This window comes from Heloderma suspectum, chromosome 10, assembly GCF_057233095.1.
Source record: "Heloderma suspectum isolate Gila_16-S chromosome 10, 16-S_ref, whole genome shotgun sequence".
Classification (NCBI taxonomy): domain Eukaryota; kingdom Metazoa; phylum Chordata; class Lepidosauria; order Squamata; family Helodermatidae; genus Heloderma; species Heloderma suspectum.
The window spans coordinates 36,869,201-36,892,361 of record NC_139467.1 but is presented as its reverse complement, the minus strand read 5'-3'; the positions used below and the strand labels follow the sequence as shown (position 1 = coordinate 36,892,361).

General features: G+C 44.0%; 1 protein-coding gene across 1 annotated transcript; it reads right to left on the bottom strand.

Moving 5' to 3' along the window:
• Nucleotides 1–750: 750 nt before the first annotated feature.
• Nucleotides 751–22,447, bottom strand: TEKT2 (tektin 2). The gene is made up of 10 exons (XM_084815982.1): nucleotides 22,212–22,447; nucleotides 15,310–15,477; nucleotides 14,394–14,519; nucleotides 12,889–13,094; nucleotides 11,515–11,658; nucleotides 10,208–10,322; nucleotides 7,967–8,074; nucleotides 7,045–7,188; nucleotides 6,488–6,567; nucleotides 751–1,224 (listed from the first exon to the last, which is right to left on the bottom strand). The coding sequence occupies exons 2-10, from the start codon at nucleotides 15,463–15,465 to the stop codon at nucleotides 1,011–1,013; spliced, it is 1,293 nt and encodes a 430-aa protein (XP_084672108.1). The 5' UTR covers nucleotides 15,466–15,477; nucleotides 22,212–22,447; the 3' UTR covers nucleotides 751–1,010.
• Nucleotides 22,448–23,161: the final 714 nt, after the last annotated feature.

Here is a 23,161-nt window from a genome sequence, read left to right as displayed (position 1 = left end):
CTATATTGTTTGTATAAGAGGCCAGACTCCTAAGCTAACAGACTTGCTGTGCCAATTTCTAGGGTGATTATGAAGTGGAGAGTAGCACTGCCTGCAGTTAGCAAGTTTGCTGAAGATCTAAGCTCCCCTCACTCCCACCCCTGATACTTGGTTCCAAATGCAGTTTGGCTTCCTGACTCCTTCAAAGCCAGGTAGCAAGTTTTAGGTGCCATTAAGGAGAGCAATGTGGGAGATAGACAGACATGCCCTGAACCACTGGGAAGTTCTCCTGTGCAAGCCTTATTGAAACCAACAGGAGCTGCATGTCCAATACTTGCCAGTAGATTGTACTCTGTGTTAATAGAAGAGGGGGGAAGCCAACAACAAAAATGGGATGGCACCACAGGCAGGAAAAAAAAAAGGGGGAACTTCAGATGCCAAAAGAGGATTTATTTGTAGGCCCAGTGCATTTTGGAAATCCTTCCTCGGGGGTATGTTTTCAACAGTGCAAGGCACTGGAGTGCCCCTAGCTTTCGAGGATCATTGAAAACATGCCCCTGAGGAAGGATTTCTGAAACACATGGGGGCTACCAATAAATCTTCTGGCATCTGGAGTTCCTTGCTCTTTTTTTTTCTCCTTAGTATGAGAGGGACCACCATTCAGATTTTCTGCCTCCAGCATCAAAGTATCTTGCGAATTACAATTTACCATTTGAAAGTGTTTGAAGTATCAGGAATCTTTTGCAAGAGTGCTAATGCCCAAACACCTGTAGTTGGGAACAGGTTTGTTTATTGGTTATTAACTTTCTTGCAGTATGAAAGCTGTAAGAGTCAAACAAGGGGCAGTTGTACAACTCTGGGAGTGGGGATGAGGCAAGGGGGAGAAGGAAATTCACGTCATTTAACATGACACAGATGTCAGCTTGGCTTGGCATAGAAGTGAGGCACTGAGAGGGACTATGGTGCTCACTTCCCAAAGCAATTCTTTCTTCAGTGTTACTCCAGGGGATTATACATCCCATGCCATTATACTACGCCAACTCCAGTTGTCGACTCTTGAGGGGTGAGAGGGTACGGTTGGTGGTTCGGTTGAAGGTATCCACCTCAGGCACAAATTTCTCAGCAGGGACTGTCAGCTTCCTCCTGCTGTCCATACATTTGTTATCCAGCATCAGGGAGTTGGTTTTGTAGCCAATGTCTGTCTGGATGCGGTACAGGTGTTTGTAGAGAGCATCCAGAGCATCCCTGCGGAAAGCCAAGAAAAGATGACCAGGGGTTCATCCCTTCTATATTTGAACTTTGAACTATATTTGAAAGCTTGCCAGCCCTTATTCTCCAGTGTTGTTCTAGAACAGGAGTGTAGAACCGTTGGCCCTCAAGTCTCCCCCATCCGGCCCGCAGAACCTCCTTGGATTCCTCCAGCTCTGCCCTGGAGAAATCCCTGGCAGGGGCGAGGGAAATTCCTGCTTTTATCCCCAAATTAAGATCAGAAATATGGGTGGCAGGGGACTCTGGCAGCACTGGGAAGAACGTGCTCCCATGTGATTGAAACAGGATTTCAGCCATGTGGTACTGGGCAGGGGTTGGGAGGAGACAGCTGATTTTCCAGTGGAAGAATCTTAACATGATGATTTTTTCCACCAGGTATGAGTACATTTATAAGGACAAATAACCATACAGGAGGAAGAAGGATTTCTCTCCTCATGGCAGGGGCTCCCTGTGAATGTCAATTTTAGGACTCATTTTAGACATGATGTTTTCCTGACAAGAATTTACACTAATAAATAAGAAGTATATACCACTGTGTATGAAGACCACATGAATGTATTTGTCAAGATGTACACTGAAAATAGGGAACACACTGATTTCTGTGGTTTCCTAAACGCAGATAGCTGGCAGAATATAGACATTTCCATTGCCTTCAGAGTAGATGAAAAGTAATTTACATTTTTAATCACATTTTAGTTTACATTTTCATGTTTGCAAATTTGAAGTGCCTTTTTGACCATAATATTGTTTAAAATGAAATCTCATCTTAAATACAAACATGATAAATCCTACCCTTGTGATGTAAAAAACAAAACAAAACCATGAGCACTTAACACAGAAAGAGTTAAAAGTGGCTTTTCTATGTAAAGGAAAAAAATCTATCTTATTCCTGAGCATTATAAATACAGTAAGCGTTCCATGTCCCCTTCATGGATCACTGCCTTGTTGTGGCGAAGGGGCTTGCGTAACTCAGTGAAGCCATAAGCTATGCCGTGCAGGACCACCCAAGATGGACAGGTCATGGCAGAGGGTTCTGACAAAATGTGGTCCACTGGAGAAGGAAATGGCAACCCACTCCAGTATTCTTGCCAAGAAAACCCCACGGAACGTAGCACAAGGCTAAAAGAGATGACGCCGGAAGATGAGCCCCTCAGGTCAGAAGGTGTCCAATATACTACTGGGGAAGAGCAGAGGGAATTTCTAAGTAGCGCCAGAAAGAGTGAAGCAGCTGGGCCAAAGCCGAAAGGACACTCAGCTATGGATGTGTCTGGTGGTGAAAAGACACTGTAAAGAACAATATTGTTTAGGAACCTGGAATGTCAGATCAATGAATCAAGGTAAGCTGGAGGTGGTCAAACATGAGATGGCAAGATTGAACATCGACATCTTGGGAATCAGCGAATTAAAATGAACAGGCATGGGCGAATTTAATTCAGGTGACCATTATATCTACTACTGTGGGCAAGAATCCCTTAGAAAAAATGGAATAGCACTCATAGTCAACAAAAGGGTGGGAAAAGCAGTCCTGGGGTACAATCTCAGAAACAACAGAATGATGTCAGTACAAATCCAAGGCAAACCATTCAACATCACAGTAATTCAAGTCTATGCCCCAACCACTGAGGCCGAAGAAGCTGAGGTTGATCGGTTCTATGAAGATCTACAACACCTTCTAGAACTAACACCAAAAAAAGATGTCCTCTTCATCATAGGGGATTGGAATGCTAAAGCAGGAAGTCAAGACATCACCGGGATAACAGGCAGGCATGGCCTTGGTGTACAAAATGAAGCAGGACAAAAGCTAATAGAGTTTTCCCAAGAGAACATGCTGATCATAGCAAACACTCTTTTTCAACAGCACAAGAGGCGACTCTACACATGGACATCACCAGACAGTCAATATCAAAATCAGATTGATTATGTCCTTTGCAGCCAAAGATGGAGAAGCTCCATACAGTCAGTAAAAACAAGACCTGGAGCTGACTGTGGCTCAGGTCATGAGCTGCTGCTTGCAAAATTTCAGCTGAAATTGAAGAACACAGGGAAAACCACTAAACCATTCAGGTATGACCTAAATCATATCCTTTATGAATATACAGTGGAGGTGAGGAATAGATTTAAGGGATTAGACCTGATAGACAGAGTGCCTGAGGAACTATGGACGGAGGTCCGCAACATTGTTCAGGAGGCAGCAGCTCAATCCATCCCAAAGAAAAAGATATGCAAGAAAGCCAAGTGGCTGTCTGATGAGGCTTTACAAGTAGCTGAGGAAAGAAGGGAAGCAAAAAGCAAGGGAGAAAGGGGAAGATATATCCAACTGAATGCAGATTTCCAGAGAATAGCAAGGAGAGACAAGAAGGCCTTCTTAAATGAACAATGCAAAGAAATGGAGGAAAGCAATAGAATGGGAAAGACTAGAGATCTTTTCAAGAAAATCGGAGATCTCAAGGGAACGTTTTGTGCAAAGATGGGCATGATAAAGGACAAAGAAGGCAGGGACCTAACAGAAGCAGATGAGATTAAGAAGAGGTGGAAAGAATACACAGAAGAACTATACAGGAAAGATCTGAATGTCTCTGATAGCCATGATAGTGCGGTCACTGAACTTGAGCCGGACATCCTCGAGAGTGAAGTCAAGTGGGCCTTAGGAAGCATTACTAACAACAAAGCTAGGAGAGGTGACAGTATTCCAGCTGAGCTATTTAAAATCCTAAAAGATGATGCTGTTAAAGTGCTGCAATCAATATGCCAACACATTTGGAACGCTCAACAGTGGCCACAAGACTGGAAATGGTGAGTTTACATTCCAATTCCAAAGAAGGGCAATGCCAAAGAGTGTTCAAACTACCGTACAATTGTGCTCATTTCACATGGCAGCAAGGTTATGCTCAAAATCTTACGAGGTAGGCTTCAGCAGTATGTGAACCGAGAACTACCAGAAGTACAAGCTGGGTTTCGAAAGAGGCAGAGGAACTAGAGATCAAATTGCCAACATTCGCTGGATCATGGAGAAAGCAAGAGAATTCCAGAAAAACATCTATTTCTGCTTCATTGACTATGCTAAAGCCTTTGATTGTGTGGATCACAACAAACTCTGGCAAAATCTGAAAGAGATGGGGGTACCAGACCACCTTACCTGTCTCCTGAGAAACCTGTACGAGGGACAAGAAGCAACAGTAAGAACCGGACATGGAACAACCAATTGGTTCAAAATTGGGAAAGGAGTACGACAAGGCTGCATATTGTCGCCCTGCTTATTTAACTTATATGCAGAGTACATCATGAGAAACGCCAGGTTGGATGAATCACAGGTCGGAATTAAGATTGCCGGGAGAATTATCAACAACCTCAGATATGCAGACGATACCACCCTAATGGCAGAAAGCGAAGAGGATCTAAAGAGCCTCTTGTTGAGGGTGAAAAAGGAGAGTGCAAAAGCTGGTTTGAAACTCAACATTAAAAAAAACTCAGATCATGGCATCTGGCCCCATCACCTCCTGGCATATAGAAGGGGAAGAAATGGGAGCAGTGACAGATTTTATTTTCTTGGGCTCCAAGATCACCGCAGACGGTGACTGTAGCCATGAAATTAAAAGACACTTGCTCCTTGGGAGGAAAGCTATGGCAAACCTAAAGAGCATAGTAAGAAGCAGAGACATCACCTTGCCGACAAAGATTCATATAATCAAAGCTATGGTTTTCTCATTAGCAATGTATGGCTGTGAGAGCTGGACTATAAGGAAGGCTGAGCACCGAAGAATTGATGCTTTCGAACTGTGGTGCTGGAGAAGACTCTTACGAGTCCCCTGGACTGCAAGGAGGTCAAATCAGTCCATCCTAAAGGAAATCAATCCTGAGAGCTCATTGGAAGGACAGATACTGAAGCTGAAGCTCAAATATTTTGGCCACCTAACACGAAGAGAAAACTCCCTGGAAAACACCCTGATGCTGGGAAAGATTGAAGGCAAAAGGAGAAGGGGACGACAGAGGATGAGATGGCTAGATAGTATCACCGATGCAATGAATATGAACTTGAGCACACTCTGGGAGAGAGTGGAGGACAGGAAGGCCTGGCGTGCTCTGGTCCATGGGGTCACGAAGAGTCAGATACGACTTAATGACTGAACAACAACAACAAAGCGTTCCATGTATTACTGTGGGCTTGCTAGTGTCTGGGTCCAGTAGGAAGTAATCACAGGTGTTAGAATCCAGAAGATGCCATCCTGAATTTATCACATTAGGATCATCAGAACTCACTATTTTACCTAGTAACTACAAATCTTCCCTTCTGGAAAGTGATACATAATTCTGCAGTGTGACAGGCAGCATAACTAATGATTTGGGGATTATAGGCCAGTCTTTTTCATCCTAGTGCCCTCCATATGTTTTGGACTACAGCTCCTAGGATTCCTAACTCTTGCCCATGCTGGCTGGGGCTGATGGGAGTTGAAGTCCAAAACATCTGGAGGGCACCAGGCTGAAGAAGGCTGCCCTATGCTATGTAGTTAAAGTAGGTGATTATCAGTAATGTCTGAAGCACCTTTCTACTACCATCTCGTCTTCCAAAACCTCTGGAGAGCAGCAAGCTGGGGAAGGCTGTATAAAGGCAGCTTGCTATCAGGAAGCTAGGTGCTCAGAAGATGGCAACAAGTGAGAGGGCCTTTTTGGTGGTGGCCCCCTGACTGCAGAATACTCTCCCCAGTGGTCCATCTGGCACCAGAATTGTCAACTTTTCAGTACCAGGTTAAGACTTTCCCCAACTTCCAGGCATTTGATGGCATATGATGCGCCTTCTGAATGTAATTGTTTCACCAGGTCCTGGTATTTTATTCTTAATTGGTTTTAGCTGTTTTAAATATTTTTATGTTTTAATCTCTTAAAACATCTTAATCTGTTAAAATGCCTTGAGCCTTTGGGGTGGGGGGAGATGTCTAATAAACTAAGGGCACAATCCTATGCCTGTTTAGACAGAGAAAAGTCTTACAACTCCCATCATTCCCTAGTCAGTATGGCTGGCTGGGGAATGCTGGGAGTTGTTGGGACTTTTCTCTGTCTAAACATGCATAGGATTGCACCCTTAATACATCACCACCACCACCATGTAAAACCATTTACAGCAATGGCAGCACTTACTGTACCAAAGGGACCCCTGAGCTGCACAAAAAGCAAATGATGCTCAGTCTACATGTGGCCTATTTCCTTTCACCATTAAAAGGGAGGGATCAATAGAGGAACATACTGGGACTGTGCCAACTTCTGCTGTAGTGCCGCAATGGTGCCTTCCAGCTGATGGACCTCATCCGTCAAACCGTGCTGCGCCTGAGGGCCAAGGACAGGAGAGGGTTGTCAGAATTCACAAGTACCAAATGCTAGTCTTGTTAAGGACACACAATTACTCCCAAGGTAGCTCCCCTATCATTACTACTATGGCTTGGCTTCTAAAAAGGACACCAAGAACCTGAAAGACCCGCCAAGTTACAGTGATTTTGCCTCTAGTGTCCAACACCATGTGTCCTTCGATGAAACAAAGCATGAATGGGCAGTGGGGTGAAGTGCTTAACGCCTCCCACGAAGAGCCTCCAAGGACACAGTACCGGGTCCTTGAGTGAAGTGTTCTGCCCTCTCTCTCCCTTGTCTTTCCACACATGCGCAAGGCCAGACACCGTTCAGGGGCCCTTGAGGGAAGTGTTCTGCCCTCTCTCTGCCTTACCTTCCCACTCATGCACAAGGCCAGATGCCACTTCTCTATCCCATCTATTCAAACTCTAAGCTGAAAGGGACACAGGCTTGCTGTACCTGGTCACGGCAAAGCTCCATGTTGGGGCGGTAAGTCCGGGTCTCCAGGCGGGTATGAGCCAGTTTCAGATTCCACACCTTGTTCCGGAGATCTTCCTCCAGGCGCCGGATATCCTCCTCCATCTCTGCAATTTCTTCCAGGGTCTGAGGAAAATCAAGGACATAATGGGAAGAGGGGAGGATGGCTCGTTGTCAGAAACACCATATAGGAAACCTGGAAAACGCAGCTGGCAACTGAGCAGTTTTTCCTGATTTAAAAAACTGCTACCTCCATTTGCAAGGGAGACCATAAGGATGGGGCTGTAGCTCAGCGTAACCTGCTGCTCCCAAACTCACTCTTTTCCATACAAGCCCCAAAAGAAGGGAGAAGGAGAGTTAGCATGGATGCCCTTGGGATCTGGGGGTGGGGGGGAGAGGATGCCTAGTGACCATGGGGGCAGGAAAAGTTAAGGGCAAACTTAACAGTGGTTCCCCGGGCCCCCAAATGTCTCTCAAAAGGCTGATCCAATCGCCAGCCGGCTTCCTCATTCAGCTGCTATTACTGCCAGGAGGCTAGGCATTGTACAGGAACTCAGAAATGAAGACACTTCCCACCCAGAGATGCATTTGTTGTGCTTAAGGTTGAATTCTAATCCCATATCAATATGGAAAATAAACCTTCCATCTGAGCATCTGATGGCAGAGAGAGAGAGAGAGAGAGCAAATATATATGTATACATACAGTGTAATTCTTGATCCTTGAGGCAGCTAAAAAAGGAGAACACCCACCCACCCACGTCTGTAGAAGGCAACATCCTAAAGTGTGAAAGAACCTTAATGAGAACATGAATCTACACTCAGCACGGATTCATTCTCTGTATGTGCAAATTCCGGATTATGGCTTCACAGATTTGCAGGTCTCCAGCAACAGCCGAAGACTTACATTCTTCTCTTGCCACCTCAGCTCATCAAGGGCCCTCTCCAAATCATGGATTCTCTTCCGGAAGGCAAACTCTGTGGCCACACGCTGAGCTTCTAGTTCATTGTCAGTCTGGAGGAGAAAATGTACATCAAAAGTTAAGCCAGAGAGAGAAATCATAGTTTAAGAGTTGAACATGGTTGGTGGGAAGTATCACTATGCATGATGTACAGACATTTCCACTCACCCTGCTGTTTTCTTTGGTCAAATATGTTTTGCAGGTTTTTGAAATGCAAAGCCTGCCATGCCTGTTTATCCTCATAACAGTCAACAGTCCTATGAAATAGGTGAGGCGGAGTATGAGAGACTGGCCCAAGGTCATCCAGTGAGAGTTCCATAGGTGAGCAGAGATTTGAACCTGGGCCTTGCAGTCTGAGTTCACCATTTTGCCACTACATGCATTCCAGAAGTTATCTATACTACTGCTGTTATTTTTAAGGTTTCAGATCATGGCTTTGCCTGATGGGTGGTCAGGAGCTGGATGTTCCTTAATTTTCTGCAGTCTCTCTTGGCCTTTGGAATTACACTCTCAAAATTTGGACAAAGATAGCTAAAGGCAGCCCAAGTTCTCACTTTGGTGGTAAACCTGTATCTGTACTATATCATTACAGACTGCAAAAGATGATTACTGAATGGTACTACATTTCGTTTTCAACCCTCTACACAGAAATCTAGCAAGTCAGGGAAAAGGTTAGGCTACAATCCCTCTCCCCAACATGTTAAGTGTCTGTGTGCAGGGAATTTTTTGTGCACAATGCCCCCCGCCCCACCCACCCCTGGGGTATGAAGTGGCACAGCCCAGATAGTTTTACCATCTCTGCGAGAACCAGGCCACAATCACAATTTACTTTTGCAGGGGATGGAAAGCTAAGAGGTGGATAAACATGAAGCACTTTATGGTCATATTCGCTCTCTTCAGGAATTTGATGCCAGGTTAGCAGTTGTGCTTTGATTTGCAGACCCCTCCTCTTTTATCTGCACAGTTCCATCTGGGTTCCATTTCTTAGCAATGCTAGAGGGTATTGCTAGAATGGCTCACACACACACGAAAGATAGACTAACAATTACTCTGTTGTTAGTCTAGCCTATCTTTCTTACATATTTTAACTTAAGTCTGACTCCATCCATAGCGGGTCCTGAGCCTCCTTGCTGCTTTGCTGTTGTGCCATTTTATCTCTCCCCCCGCTCTCTCTCTCTGTGTGCGCGTGCGTGTATAGATAGATTGATAGTAAGAGCTGCAAGCATTGAATCCCCACGCTTCAATTCAAAATGTTTAAAGAGCTATATCACTCAGCATACTGTATTAATTTTCTCCAAAAGATGGCTAGATTACACCCCTCATCAAGCAGATTCCCCCTGACAAGATTTCATACTGGTAAGACAAATTGTCTTTTATTTTTATTTTGAAATATTATTTGCAAAACATAAATTTACAAAAATACCATCACACTACCATCCAAGAAAAGATACAATATTGCATATCTTCATTCCTACACCCATCAACAATAACTATTACAATAGGACTATTACTAGAGTTCTATTTTATTTCACAGTTGTAATGGAAAGATGTTTCCTCTAACAGTATTGTATCTGGAGTCCCATGTTTTTTCCATAACACACTTCCAATCTTCTCCAAATCTATTAATCCTGAATTTGCTAAAGATACCATGTAATCTTATTCAACACTGCTAGATCCCAAAGTTCATAATACCATTCCCTTATCCTAGGTTCTTGTTCTGATTTTAAGTGTTTAGCTAGCAATAATCTTGCCCCTACTAACATATGGAATACAAGAACTCTTTATCTTTAGAAAGTACTCCTTGTCAGTACATACCTTGGAGTCTAAGGGAATATAAATGTGTATTAATCTGGGTTACCAAATTCACTACTTGTATTTAATAAGTTTACACCTTACAAGCCCACCAACAATGTAGAAAATCCCCCCTTTCCCCACTCCACATTTCCAGCATATATCTGAATTGCCTTGGTCTTATTTTAGAACTTTCAGACTTCATAAATAGGAGAACGTTAAAAAAACAAAACAAGTCACCTTCTGTATGGATCCCACATTAATGAATTAATATCTGCACCATTCAAGTGTACATCAGATATTAAAAAGCCTTAAAAATAAAAAAAGATCTTTAACTAGTTTCAAGTATAAATTAAGCAGCTTCCTATAAGCAAGCAGGAACCTAAGTAATTTACCTGGGCAATGGTGAGTGCTATGGCTTCCCGCAACTCTCCAGCTGCTTTCATTTCTGCCTCTGCTCGGTCCTTGTTGTATTGGCTGTACTGGTCCCACTGCTCTGGAGTGAGTGATCTACAATAGCCAGAAGGATCATCTGGTTTGGTTGGTTAGAATGAATTTTGGTTTCAATCTCTCTCCCTAGCTCAAACACTGTGGTGAATATGGTGGACTGCGAGATGTATCGCTGCTGATGTATGAAAGAAAAAGGTGGTCCTACCATCAGGCAAACTGAGGCAGTTGCCTCACACTGACTCATCGTGTGCTGGATTAGGATGAAGACAGATCTGACCCATGGGGCACACCCCACTGGGAAGCTTTCCTGGACACGCCCCATTGAAGTGAGCAGGAGCTGCACACACACGCATGACCATTCACTTCAGTGAGCTTTACACAGGAAAGCTTCTCAGAGGGGTGTGCTCCCCACCTCTATTCATTAGTGGAAGAGGAAGTGTCATTTGGATGTTCCACGTCAGGAATAAAGTCTCTGGGGGTCCAAACTGGTGTCAGAATTGGCACAATGTGCAGATTCCACAGGCCCCAGAAGTGAAGGAGCAGAGCAGGATAAAGCCCCCTCTAATATTGGCCAGGGCTGAGCCACATGCTCCCTTCCCCTCAGGCAAACGAAGACTCTGGAGTTATCAAAGCTGATTGGTGATTTACTTTGATCAGTTCCTTGTTCTTAGATTCCTCCCTGTCTTCAGGGAGTGTACATCAGATATTTGAAAACCTTGAAAAATAAAAAAGTCTTTGCTTGACACAAAGGAGTGTAGATGGCAGGTGAGCCTCCTAGGGAAGAGAGTTCTTTAAGTGGGGTGCCACCACAGAGAAAGCCCTCTGCTGCTGCCACCCATCTTACCTCAGTTGTCAGAAGCGGGCAGAGAAGCACCTCCAAAAAGGAGTGCAGTACATAGGCAGGTTGGTATGTGGGTGGGTGGGGTGTGGGGGGAGATACGTTCCTCCCACTCCCTGTGTGACCAGAGACAACAATGGGAGATGAGAAATGGGCACGCAAGACCATAGAATACAATACCTCTGTATAGTGCTGTCAACTCTTTTGAAAAAAGAAACTATTGACTGACTCTAGCCCAGTACACCCCTTGGTAGCTATGAGATGATACTTCTGTGCATAATTAATACAGGCCTTGTTTCTTTACAAGAACTGAACGCCTTTTCAGACAAATACAACCTACCCACCGCTGCCCTCCAAACTGTCCATTTGGGAAGGGGGGTGGGGGTCAAGTCCCCAGGAGGCACGCAACTTTACCCAATTGGCACTCGGGTAGGGTTGACTTTGTATGAGATGTTGGGAGAGTTGATATTGAGGGAAACACAGGTCCGGTCGATCTCCAGGGCTTCCATTTTCCCACGATGGTCAAAGTTCAGCTGTTGACGGGCCTCTTGCAATAGGCTGGGAATGAAAAGGAAAGGCAGGGTGCAGGAGAAGAGAGACATTAAAGGATTTGAGAAAGAATTCAAGTGTCAGTTTTCAGTTTTCATCATGTTTCTTTGGTTTAGTGATAAGCATTAACAATTAGGGGTTCAAGGTAATGGCTGGTGATCAAATAAACTATTGTGCCAGAGCAGGGAGATTATCATGCATCTTCATGAACTATGAACACAGCACACAACATACAAGTGTAGCTGTGATGGTCTGAGTTCAAGCTGCATACAATGTAAAGTCTGTATGTCACTGCTATGATATCTTTTAATAAAAACAGAGGGATTTATAGTTACTCTGTAATTACAATCCCTAGAATTGCTTTAAAATCTAATCTTTGGATTATGTAAGATAGTCAATCAGAAGCCAAAAGCGACTTGAACATGATAGGGAAAGAGCCCCTAAATAATTAGGGGGCTCTGATTTTCCATCTGTTTCATTGCAAGATAAGGGATGTATAAACCATCTCATGGCCTTTATGCTCAGCATGTAGTACTAGATGATTCGAAGAACGTGATGATCAAGTAGTGGCCAGACATGTAATACAACAGGAAATTTACAAGATATATTGGACAGCTGGTGTAACATAGTGCCTAAGACCATGAGTGGTTAAATATCCAGTTAAAATCTCACTTCTGTCATAAGGTTACAAGGTGTCTAAGGCGAGCCTCTATTCTCTCAGCCTCAGTTCTACAGGAATAATTCTAAGGTTTTAAAAGTTGTTTTTATCTGTATTATTGTTTTTAATTAGTTGTGTAAGCTGCCCTGTCCTTGAAGGACAGAATATACATCCTTTAAATTAAATAAAACAAACATGAAATACCAGCATACCTTACAAGGTTGGTGTAAATATTAATTAGGGAGTATGCAACACCTATTACTTTGAAGGTTTGAAATGCACTATATAAACATCTAAGTATGATGAAGAGTATATGTGGGAAGGGAGCTAAGAATATATGAAGGAAAGGAGATAAGAGGGAAGAAAGCTATTATCAATTAGCTGTCTTGAGCACCATTTTTTGGTAGAAATGTGGGGTATAAATCAAATAAATAAGTGGTCAAGCTAAGAGGGATTTGTACAATTTCAAGCCTTTAGGACAACAGACCTTTGTCCCCATGTTGTGCAATCCTTTAGCCCAACTTGAGGCCTCAGACACCAGACCAAGAAGCTGTGATTGACCATCAGACCCCTTGACTCACCAGAGCTGCTCGAAGGCCTCGCTCACTTTCTGCTGAAGGTCTTTCTTGGTGGCATCGATCACCTCCACCTCTTTGTGCAGCTCATCCTCAACAGGGTCCTTCACCACATCGATGGCTCGGCGGCTCTCCCGAAGGGTGAGATTTTCAATGGCCACATCCAGTGGCAAGTTCTTTGCCTGCAGAGCTCGCTCCGCCTCTTCCTTCATCTGAAGAGAAGTTGGAAAAAGGTAAGGGATCGGCTTCACCTTTCTTCCTTTCTGTGGATATGAAGGGGCTGCCCGAACTGAGAAAAACATCAACTTGTGGGGACCAGTCACATTTCTTTTGGGAATCTTTTGCAGCTGGGTCAAGTGGACACCAGCACCTGAAGATGCTCAACTTTCATCTCACACAGGTTTTAATGCATGAACCATTTCATTTACTTCCAGCAGATCTTCAGTGACTTGTGAACTCTTGGCTGACTATGAAGCTATGACATGCCAACTTCTGCACAGAACCACCCAACACGCTTTTGCAGTACACTAATTTGGTTATGAGACTGGGCCCTGAATTGCACACTTGCAAAGGCTTGGGCAAGGCAAAAATGTTTAAAGACCCTCAGCTGTTATAGCCAAGGCTGTGCAGACTTTGTACTTTAAAAGAAAACAGCAAGGCCAGACCAAAATTCCGAGCCAAGGCGAAATTCTGCACCAAGAAAGCTTGGTTCTGCAATCTGAATAACTTATATACAAATTAAATTATATTTGCATGTATTTCCTTCATTTGCATAATGGAATGGGCTTGTTTTAGTGATGGTAAAGTCAGTGATACAGAATATGGAAGCTCCAACCACCTGACAGATAGAAAGCCCATTGGATGTTCCTGAATGTATTTTCGGTAGGGGGCGGGGCAGGGAATGAAAGCTACAATTTCCATGACTTGGGAGAACCCATAATTCAGTGGTTGAACACACGCTTTGCATGCAGAAGGTTTCCAGGTAGGGCTGGAAAACAAAGATTCCAGTCTAAAACTCTAAAACCCTGGAGAGCTGCTGTGTTCAGGGCCAACCCAAGATATTTTGCTGCCTGAGGTGGAGCAGCATGTAGTACTTCTCCCCGCTTCCTCCCCAGGTGAAGGTGCGGCGTGCCCTTGGCCAGCCAAGTTATTTTGGCAGCTGAAGCAGAAAATCTTCCTATTGCTTGTCCGTATTCCTGGCAGTAAAAATATAACAGTAAATTAAATAACTAACCATTTGCTGCCCTTTCACGACACTCAGAATCTGCTGCCTGGGGTGTGGCCACAGCATGCCTCACAGCAGGGCCAGCCCTGGCTGTGCTATCTGACAAGACTGAGCTAGACAGACAAATAGTCTCACCTGGTATTAGGCAGTTTACTATGTTTCTATTTTCAGGATGCTGAATTCTGGATCTTCTATACTTTCCAAGAATTATGGCACACATAGCACCTGCTTATAGTTCATTGGGGGACGGGGTTGGGGGACTGGAAAGCAAGGGGATACCACATACTTGGGTCAAGGCATTGATTTCCGTGTCGATGTCTGTGAGGCATTTGTCCAGGGTTTCCTTCCATCGATTGACGCAGTCGATCCGCTCATTAAGCCGCGTACGATTGTCGTGTTCATCCCATTTAGTCTGGAGGGGAGAGAAGGTGCTGATGGTTTTCAAATTGCCCTTTCACATAGAATTCAGCCACTGTAGCCATGCCCTTACAGGAAAAAGGGAGGGAAAGCCCTCAGGGTTGCCCCTTTGTGTCTTGCTACATTCCTGTCCTGCTCTTTGGATATATGCAGTTCATACACATACAGACACACATACACACCCTACCACGGGGATTATATTGTGAAGCACCCATCCCCTGGGTGATTATATTATAATATTATATTAATATTAAATTAATATTACATTAAATTAAATTAAATATTTAAGCCACGGGTAGGGAATGTCTGCCCCCTACCCCAAATATTGCTGGACTCTCCCCCTAGTTGCTGAAAATGATATTGTAGGCTCCCACCAGACAGACACATTAAAATTAAAATTAATTAGTGTTTTAAAAACAAAGTATCCCTGAGGCACACACCCCTAGGGTCCCTTTAGTATGTATGCCAAATTTCAGTTGTCTAGGTTTCATGGCACTATGGCCTTGACCAATGTATGGAAAGACAGACACATCCTCTTTCATTATTATAGATTAGAATATTCTGTTTTATTGCGCTGTATTAAATACCAGTAATTTTAACCATGTCAGATAACCTGTATTTATGTTCTGGCTGCCATGCAATGATTCCCTGCTCCCTTAGGTCATCTCACCTCCAAATTTCTGACCCCAAATTAGGTTCCCTTCCCCCCACCCCATTCCCCCCCTTTTGGGGGAATTATAGAGTAGATGTTGTAATGCGCCCGAGGCACCAGAAGAGTTGCCTACCTGGTTGTTTGTTGCATTGCGAAGGACCCGGGCCTCCTGCCTGATCTGGTGCGAAGCAGAGCGTTGTCGCTCAGCATTGGTCGAGAGGAGATCACAGTTGGTATGCCAGTCTGGGAGTGTGAACCTTTGGCCCGGCTTCACACTCAGAGTGGCCATGGCAGCGTCCGGCTATGAAAGATGAAAGGAGAGGCATTCGAAGATGCAGCGACCCAATTCCCACATTTTCAGCATGTAAGAATCCTAGGTGTGACCGGATACTGGCAGCACCTAGCAGAGACTAATTCAACCCGTCTGCAACCTCCATCTCTTGAGATGGGGTGCTTCCAGATAGCGGACTCCTAGCCCTACCAGTCCAAAGGCACTGTGCAGCCAGTCTGTCTTTTCCTCCTTAATGGATTATTTTGTGGTAAGAAGAAAGACTGAAGAAACAGCGAGAGAACACAAGAGGGTTGCAAGGCTTACAAAGGAAGATCACAGACACACATGATATTTCTGTGACTGAGGCGGGGCAATTGCACAATAAAAGACTCATCTGGCAGCACTCCAAGTCTAAATGCAGACCTTATGTCTACAACATCACCCCCCTCCCCCGCCTTCCCGCTTTGTGTAACATCCAGGCCGATGAAGAGTCCTGGAGAACTTGAAAGCTTGCTCATTATTTTGTGACATTTTGGTTGATCCTAATGAAGGTATATTGCCCACTTGTGGATTTAGGGGGGCTCAAATATAGGTGCCTTAAATCCAGTGAGTACCTTTCCACCAGTGATGTGAACTGGAAAATTTCCCAGAAAATATTCTACTATTATATTTACCGAGGGAGAAAATGGACCACGAGCGTACAGTGAAACACGATAGCCAGTCAAAGAGGCATAGGGGCCATTGTGGAAAATGCACATGCCAGAGAAATCTGGGGAGGGACACCATGTATACGCTGTGTCTACACTAATGCTAGAAGCTTCTGAGCCAAGATGGTTGGAGTGCTTGGTTTTAAGGGAGAATTTAGATATAGTGGGCAGAAGAGAAACCTGGTAGAATGGATAGCTCTCTGGATATAAACTCTATAGGAAGGACAGGGATGGGCATACTAGAGGTGGTGTTTCTCTATGCATCTAAGCGTGCATAGTGTCAAGCAGGCTAGAAACCTTAAAAGAGGCGGACTTTTCAATCACTGTGGGTGACGATACTGGGCTCCAAAAGTAATTTATTACTGGTGACATGCTATCACCCCCTGATGAGAACAGAATGATCTTGAGATGGAGAATGAAATCAGGGAGGAATTCACATGAGGAAGTATAGTAGTAACTTCAATTACCTTCAGGGCAACTTCAATTACCTTCATGTTGACTGGATAAGTGCATGTTCCAGTCACAACAAAAAGGTTACGTTTCAACAACAAAAAGGTTAAACAGGAACCAACCAGAGGGGAGACAACCCTAAATTTAAGCCTAAGTGGTATCCAGGACCTAGTGTGAGATGTGAGTGCTGTTGAGCCAACTGGAAATAGTGACCACAGTGCTATCAAATCTACTTTATACCAAGGTGGAAAATTGCCAAAGAAGTCTGACACAGTCACATTGGAGTTCAAAAGAGGAAACTTCTCTAAAATTAGGAACTGGTAAAAAGGAAGTTGAAAGGGGAAGTTGAGGATTAAATCTCTTCAAAATACTTGGAAGTTATTCAAGACCACAATAGTAGAAGCTCAGCAAGAATGTATACCGCAGGTTGGGAAAGTAAGTGCCAAATCCAAGAGGTCACCATCATGGTTAACAAGCCGTGCCATGGAAGCTATTAGAGAAAAGAAGCCTTCCTTCAGAAACTGGCTCAAATGAGAAGAACAAAGGAAATGGAAGCAAACAACAAGAGATGCAAAAACATATTTGGAACAAGCTCCCCCGTGACGTCCACCTGGCGCCAATATTGTTATCTTCTCAGCGCCAGGTTAAGACCTCTCTCTTTTCCCAGGCATTTGGCAGCACATGATGAGTTTTAATCGGTCCTGGATGTGTCTTTAGTTATGACTGACTGTTCAAAGTTGTTTTTAGTTATATGTTGCTTATGTATATTGTCTGTGTGCTTTTATGTAAACGGCCTTTAAACTTTGTATATTGTATTTCAATGTTTTAACTTCTGTAAACTGCCCAGAGAGCTTCGGCTATGGGGTGGTATAAAAATATAATAATAATAATAATAATAATAATAATAATAATAATAATAATAATAATAGTTTTGAAGAGCACGTAACATTAAGGCCAACAATAAATTATTATTTAAATACCCCAGAAGCAGGAAACCAGCTAGAGAGGCAGTTGGATCACTGGATGACAATGGAATTAAAGGTATAAGGAGGATCAGGAGTTTGCAGAAAAGCGGAATGAATTCTTTTCATCCATCTTCACTGCAGAAAATGTAGGGCAGATACTCATGCCTGAATGGATGTTTTCAGGAAGATCGTCTGAGGAAATGAGGCAAATAGAGGTGAGAAGAATTATGTGCCAAACCAGGGATGCAGAATCTCACACCTGAGGGCCAAATCTGGCCCTCTGGGAATTCCTAGAAGGCCCCAGCCCCTTCACCTGGCCTCACCCCTTTCCTCCAGTCATTTATCATTTGATGGTTTCCTGGCCTTTGTGCAGCTTCTTCCCTTTCTAAAAGGCTGAGATGCCTCTCCTAAGGCTTCGTTACTGGCAGGAAGAGCTTTAAGCTAAAATATGCTGATTATCTGGTGGGCTGGCCTTGCCCCTCTTCCCTCCAGCTCCACCCACCACTGGAACGCGGCCCCCCAAAACTTCTCCAAAATTGAATTTGGCCCTCAGGCTGAAAGAGGTCCAGCCTATTCCAGCCTTTATTGGCAAAGTAAAGGCTGACAAATCCCTGGGTTCAGATGGCATCCATCTCAGAGTCCTTCAAGAACTCAAATGTGAAACTGATGATCTTTTAACAAAAATATGTAATATGTCCCTAAAATCAGCCTCTGAATTGGGGGACTGGAGAATGGCCAAGGTTACACCAATTTTTAAAAAGGGATCTAGGGGGGGATCTGGGAAATTATACGCTAGTTATCTTAATGTTTGTTCTAAGCAAATTGGTGAAAAGTGTTGTTAAAGATAACATTATCAAACATCTAAAAGGACAAGTCCTGCTGAAAAAGAAATCAACATGATTTCAGAAAAGCTGGGTCCTATCTCACTAACCATTTAGAGTTCTTTGAGAATGTCAATAAATATGTGGGTGAGGGTGATCTGATAGACATTGTCAAAAGCGTTTTGGAAGTCCAAGTAGACAAAGTCCCTCACCAAAAACTCCTGAGCAAACTTAGCAGTTATGGGATAAGAGAAGAGGTCCTCTTATGGATTGGTGACTGATTAAAGATCAGAAAGAAGAGAGTAGGAGCTTCTGTACAGCATGCTTTTATCCTGCAGTTTTACCAGGGCTTCTGCTTCTGGATTCTTTGCAGGATCAAGATTTGCTTCTTTATATGTGCTTCCCCTTGCTTTTTTCCAGGATTTCCTTTCTTTGCAAGTTCTAGATGTTTCATTAAACAGCCAGTAGATGGCACTGTGGTATAGTGCAATTGCGCACTTTATACGCAGTAATATCGTGCTTCCCAGATTTAATACCACATTTCCCCATCAGGGGAAAAGCCACATTATTGGTCACAAAGGATGGGAAAGGCCCTGGAGGTTGACAACATTATGTAAAGGACCCGCCAACTTCCATGAGTGCCCAATCATGAGCACACAATAAAAGCCTGATGTAGAGAAGCTCTAGGAATGAATGATAAATTCTCACAATGGAGGGATGTAAACAGTGAAGTGGTAAAATTTACTGATGACACCCAAAATATTTAGGGTGGTTAAAACAAAAGAGATAGCGAAGAGCTCTAAAAGGATCTTGCCAAATTGGGAGAATGGGCATTAAAATGGCAATTGTGGTTTAATGTAAGTGTAAAGTGATGCATATTGGGGCAAAACAGTCCCAACATTTTTCATTTTTAGATGCTATTTAACATCTATGTGAAGCCGCTGGGGGCTATCATCAGGAAGTTTGGGGTGTGGTGTCATCAATATGCGGATGACACGCAGCTCTACCTCTCATTCAAATCTTCACCAAGGTTGGCCGTAGAATCCCTGTCCAACTGTCTGGAGACGGTGAGTGGCTGGATGGGGAGGAATAAGCAGAAGCTGAACCCTGACAAGACCAAGGTACTTTTGGTGGGGGACAAGAGGAGGCTGGGGGATGTTGACCTGGTGTTGAATGGGGTACAGCTACCCTTGAAAGACCAGGTCCGCAGCCTGGGGGTCATTTTGGACTCTCAGCTGTCCTTGGAGGCTCAGGTGTCAGCTGTGAGCCAGACAGCGCTGTATCAACTCCATCTGATATGGCGGCTGCATCCCTACCTTCCCGACCATCTGCTCCCATCAGTAGTACATGCCCTGGTCTCCTCTCATTTAGACTACTGTAATGCGCTCTATGTGGGGTTACCCTTGAAGACGGTTTGGAAGCTGCAGCTGGTACAGAACGCAGTGGCTCGCCTGATTAAAGGCAGCCGCCGGCAAGATCACATCACTCCAGTGCTGAAGGAGTTGCACTGGTTACCAGTTGTTTTCCGGGCCAAATTCAAGGTGTTGCTTTTGACCTTTAAAACCCTATATGGTTCCGACCCAGCCTATCTTAAGGAGCGCCTCCAGCAACACCAGATAGGCCGCTTAACAAGATCAGCCTCGGATGGCATTCTCTCTGTCCCATCAGCCAGGACAGCTAGACTGGTGTGGATGAGGGAGAGGGCCTTCTCTGTGGTGGCCCCCACTCTGTGGAACTTCCTCCCTAGGGAACTCCGCCATGCCCCCTCTTTAATGAACTTCCACCACACATTAAAAACATGGTTGTTCAGGCAGGCATTTGGGATGGGTTAGGGTATTTTAGAAAATGTTTTTATTGTAGAATTTTATTGTTTTAAACTGTTTTATTATATACTTTGTACATCGCCCAGAGTGGCTGGGTGACCAGCCAGATGGGCGAGTAATAAATTTAATATATAAATAAATAAAAAACTTGAACTCTTAATATGGGAGGGAAATTATGACTTGATAGGTGTGACTAGAATACAGCAATTGAAGGATGTAATGTTCAAAAAGAACAGGAATAACAGAAAGGGAGGTGGAGTTGCACTATATGTTAAAAATACTTATCTTTGCACAGAAATACAGGAGGATGAGCTTGGTACCCCATTGAGAGCATCTGGGTTAGAATAAATGGAGCAAAGAATAAAAGGAACATGATGGTCGGAGTCTACTACCGCCCACCCAATCAAGAAGAAGACAAGGATGAAACTCTTGAAAAGCAAATTGCCAATGTTTCAAGGAAGCATGATGTAGTAGTAATGGGGGACTTCAATTTCCCTGATATTCGTTGGGAGACAAATTCGGCAAAACATGGCCCCACCAAGAGATTCCTGACTTGTGTTGCTGATAATTTCCTCCTACAGAAAGTAGAGAAAGGAACTAGAGGATCGGCTATCCTTGACTTGATCCTAACCAACAGAGATGACTTAGTGGATCAAGTAGCAGTTACAGGAACTCTGGGGGAAAGCAACCATGGTATACTTGAGTTCTTGGTTCTAAAGGAAGCAAAAGCCAAGTGTAGCCAAACATGTACCCTGGATTTTAGGAAAGCCAATTTTAATGAACTCAGAACAATGATAAGTAAGGTCCCATGGCAAGCGACTCTAATGAGAAAAGGAATCCAAGATGGGTGAGAGTTTTTAAAAAAGGAAATTCTCAAGGCATAATTACAAACACTTCCAACAAGAAAAAAAAAAGGCAGAAGACAACAGAAGAAGCCAATGTGGCTTCACAAAAAGCTTAGAGATGACCTGAAAACAAAAAAGCACACATGTAGGAAGTGGAAGGAAGGCCAAGTAACAAAGGAAGAGTACAGGCAGGTAGCACAGAATTGCGGGGATGGAGTCAGGAAGGCTAAAGCTGAGAACAAGCTGAGGTTGCAAGGGATGCTAAAAGCAACAAAAAGGCTTTCTTCAGCTATGTGCATAGTAAAAGACAGAGGAAAGGAATGGTGGGTCAGCTATTAAATAAGGATGGCAAAATGATAACAGAGGACAAAGAAAAGGCAGAGGTGCTCAATTCTTACTTTGGCTCAGTCTTCTCCCAAAAAAGGGTCTATGAGCCCCTGGGCAAAGGTGAAGTACAGACTGAAGGGGCAGGATTGCAGCTTGAGATCGATAGGCATATGGTCAAGGAACACCTAATTCCTTTGAATGAGTTCAAATCTCCAGGGCCAGATGAACTGCATCCTAGAGTAGTAAAGGAACTGGCAGAAGAACTCTCGGAATCACTGTCTAATATCTTTGAGAAATCATGGAAGATGGGTGAAGTGCCGTCCAGATGACTGGAGGAGGGCTAAAGGTGTCCCTATCTTCAAAAAGGGCAAGAAGGAGGAATCTGGGAACTACAGACCAGTCAGTCTGACATCAATCCCTGGGAAAATTCTGGAGCAGATTATAAAGCAATCCATCTGTAAGCACCTTGAAAACAATACAGTGATTACTCAAAGCCAACATGGATTTGTCAAAAATAAATCCTACCAGACTAATCTGATCTCATTTTTTGAGCAGGTCACCTCCCTTTTGCTAAAAGTGGGCTAGTTGAAACAACTATCAGGTGGATCCACAGTTGCCTACAGGATTGGACTCAAGGACCGCTTATCAATGGGATCTTCTCAAACTTTTTTCTTCAAAAGTAATGCAAGGGAAGAGTATGCTATTGAGTTGTCATCTACAACCACCCTGCAATAGTACAAACCAGGTCAACCTTGGACACTTGTGTGTAGAGAGAAAGAACACAACCCCGTCCCCCAAAACCAGCTCTACAGTTCCATCAACTCACCGTCTCTCTTCCCTAGCTAGTTCTCCTCTTGGGCCTCCGGCTTCCTGCAGCTACTCTGTGTTATCAGTCTGGTTGCTAAGCATGTTTTGTGTTGTTGCCGGGCAGCCAGGCTCACCAGAAGCCACTCAGAAAGAATCCTCTGGCAACTGTTGACAAGGAAGCCATGGCAACCTGGAGGAGTTAAAAAGGAAAGACTTTTAACCACTGGGAATGGCAGCTGGGTCAGCAGTCATGCTGGCTGGGGAGGATGGGAGCTGTAGTCCAACACATCTGGAGGGCACCAGGTTGGGGAAGTCTGTTAGGCTTAGATCACAGAACTGCAAAAGCAGGCTGGGTACCCTCCCCCCCATCCAACTCAGGTTGCAACTAGGAGCAGAGGACTTGAGGGAGGTGCCTGGTGGCTGAGAAATGCCTTCTGGAGCACATCTGGTGGTTTGCGCTGCTGTCTTGGTTTAATCTTGGTCACTTGCTCTTGTGTCTTTTTAAATTAAGGGCACAATCCTAGGGCATGGCTGGCTGGGGCATGCTGGGAGTTGTAGGACTTTTTTCTGTCTAAACATGCATAGGATTGTGCCGTAAATTGGTTTTGATTGCATTTTTAAAAATTGTATTGCCAGCTATCTCATGATCTCTGCAGGCTAGGAAACAGGGTATAATTTAACAGGTGGCCAATCTACCCTCCATCTTGGTGGTGGAATCTCTGGAAGACAGCTCCTCTGTCAAAAGGAGGAATCTTATTCATTTGGGCTTGACATTTCCTGGTTTGGGGGGTTGGGGGTGGAGTGTTAGTGAAGGTAACAAGGGAGGATCTTCAATGAGTATTAGGACTGGTACAGATGTTAAGCTCAGTGTTTCAAGGAACCAACTGGAGACACTCATGCTGTCCGCCATGTGAGTGATGTCGACTGTGAGCTGGGCATTCAAATGGTACAAACATAAGTTTGGTTCTT

Bases quoted from the DNA above. Each gene is read 5' to 3' on its own strand.
- TEKT2 (XM_084815982.1), bottom strand. From the start codon at position 15,465: ATGGCCACTCTGAGTGTGAAGCCGGGCCAAAGGTTCACACTCCCAGAC. The intron at 14,520-15,309 runs GTAGGCAACTCT...TCTCCCCTCCAG, and splicing joins GCAATGCAACAAACAACCAG to ACTAAATGGGATGAACACGA. The intron at 10,323-11,514 runs GTAAAGTTGCGT...TGGCTATTGTAG, and splicing joins CCTACCCGAGTGCCAATTGG to ATCACTCACTCCAGAGCAGT.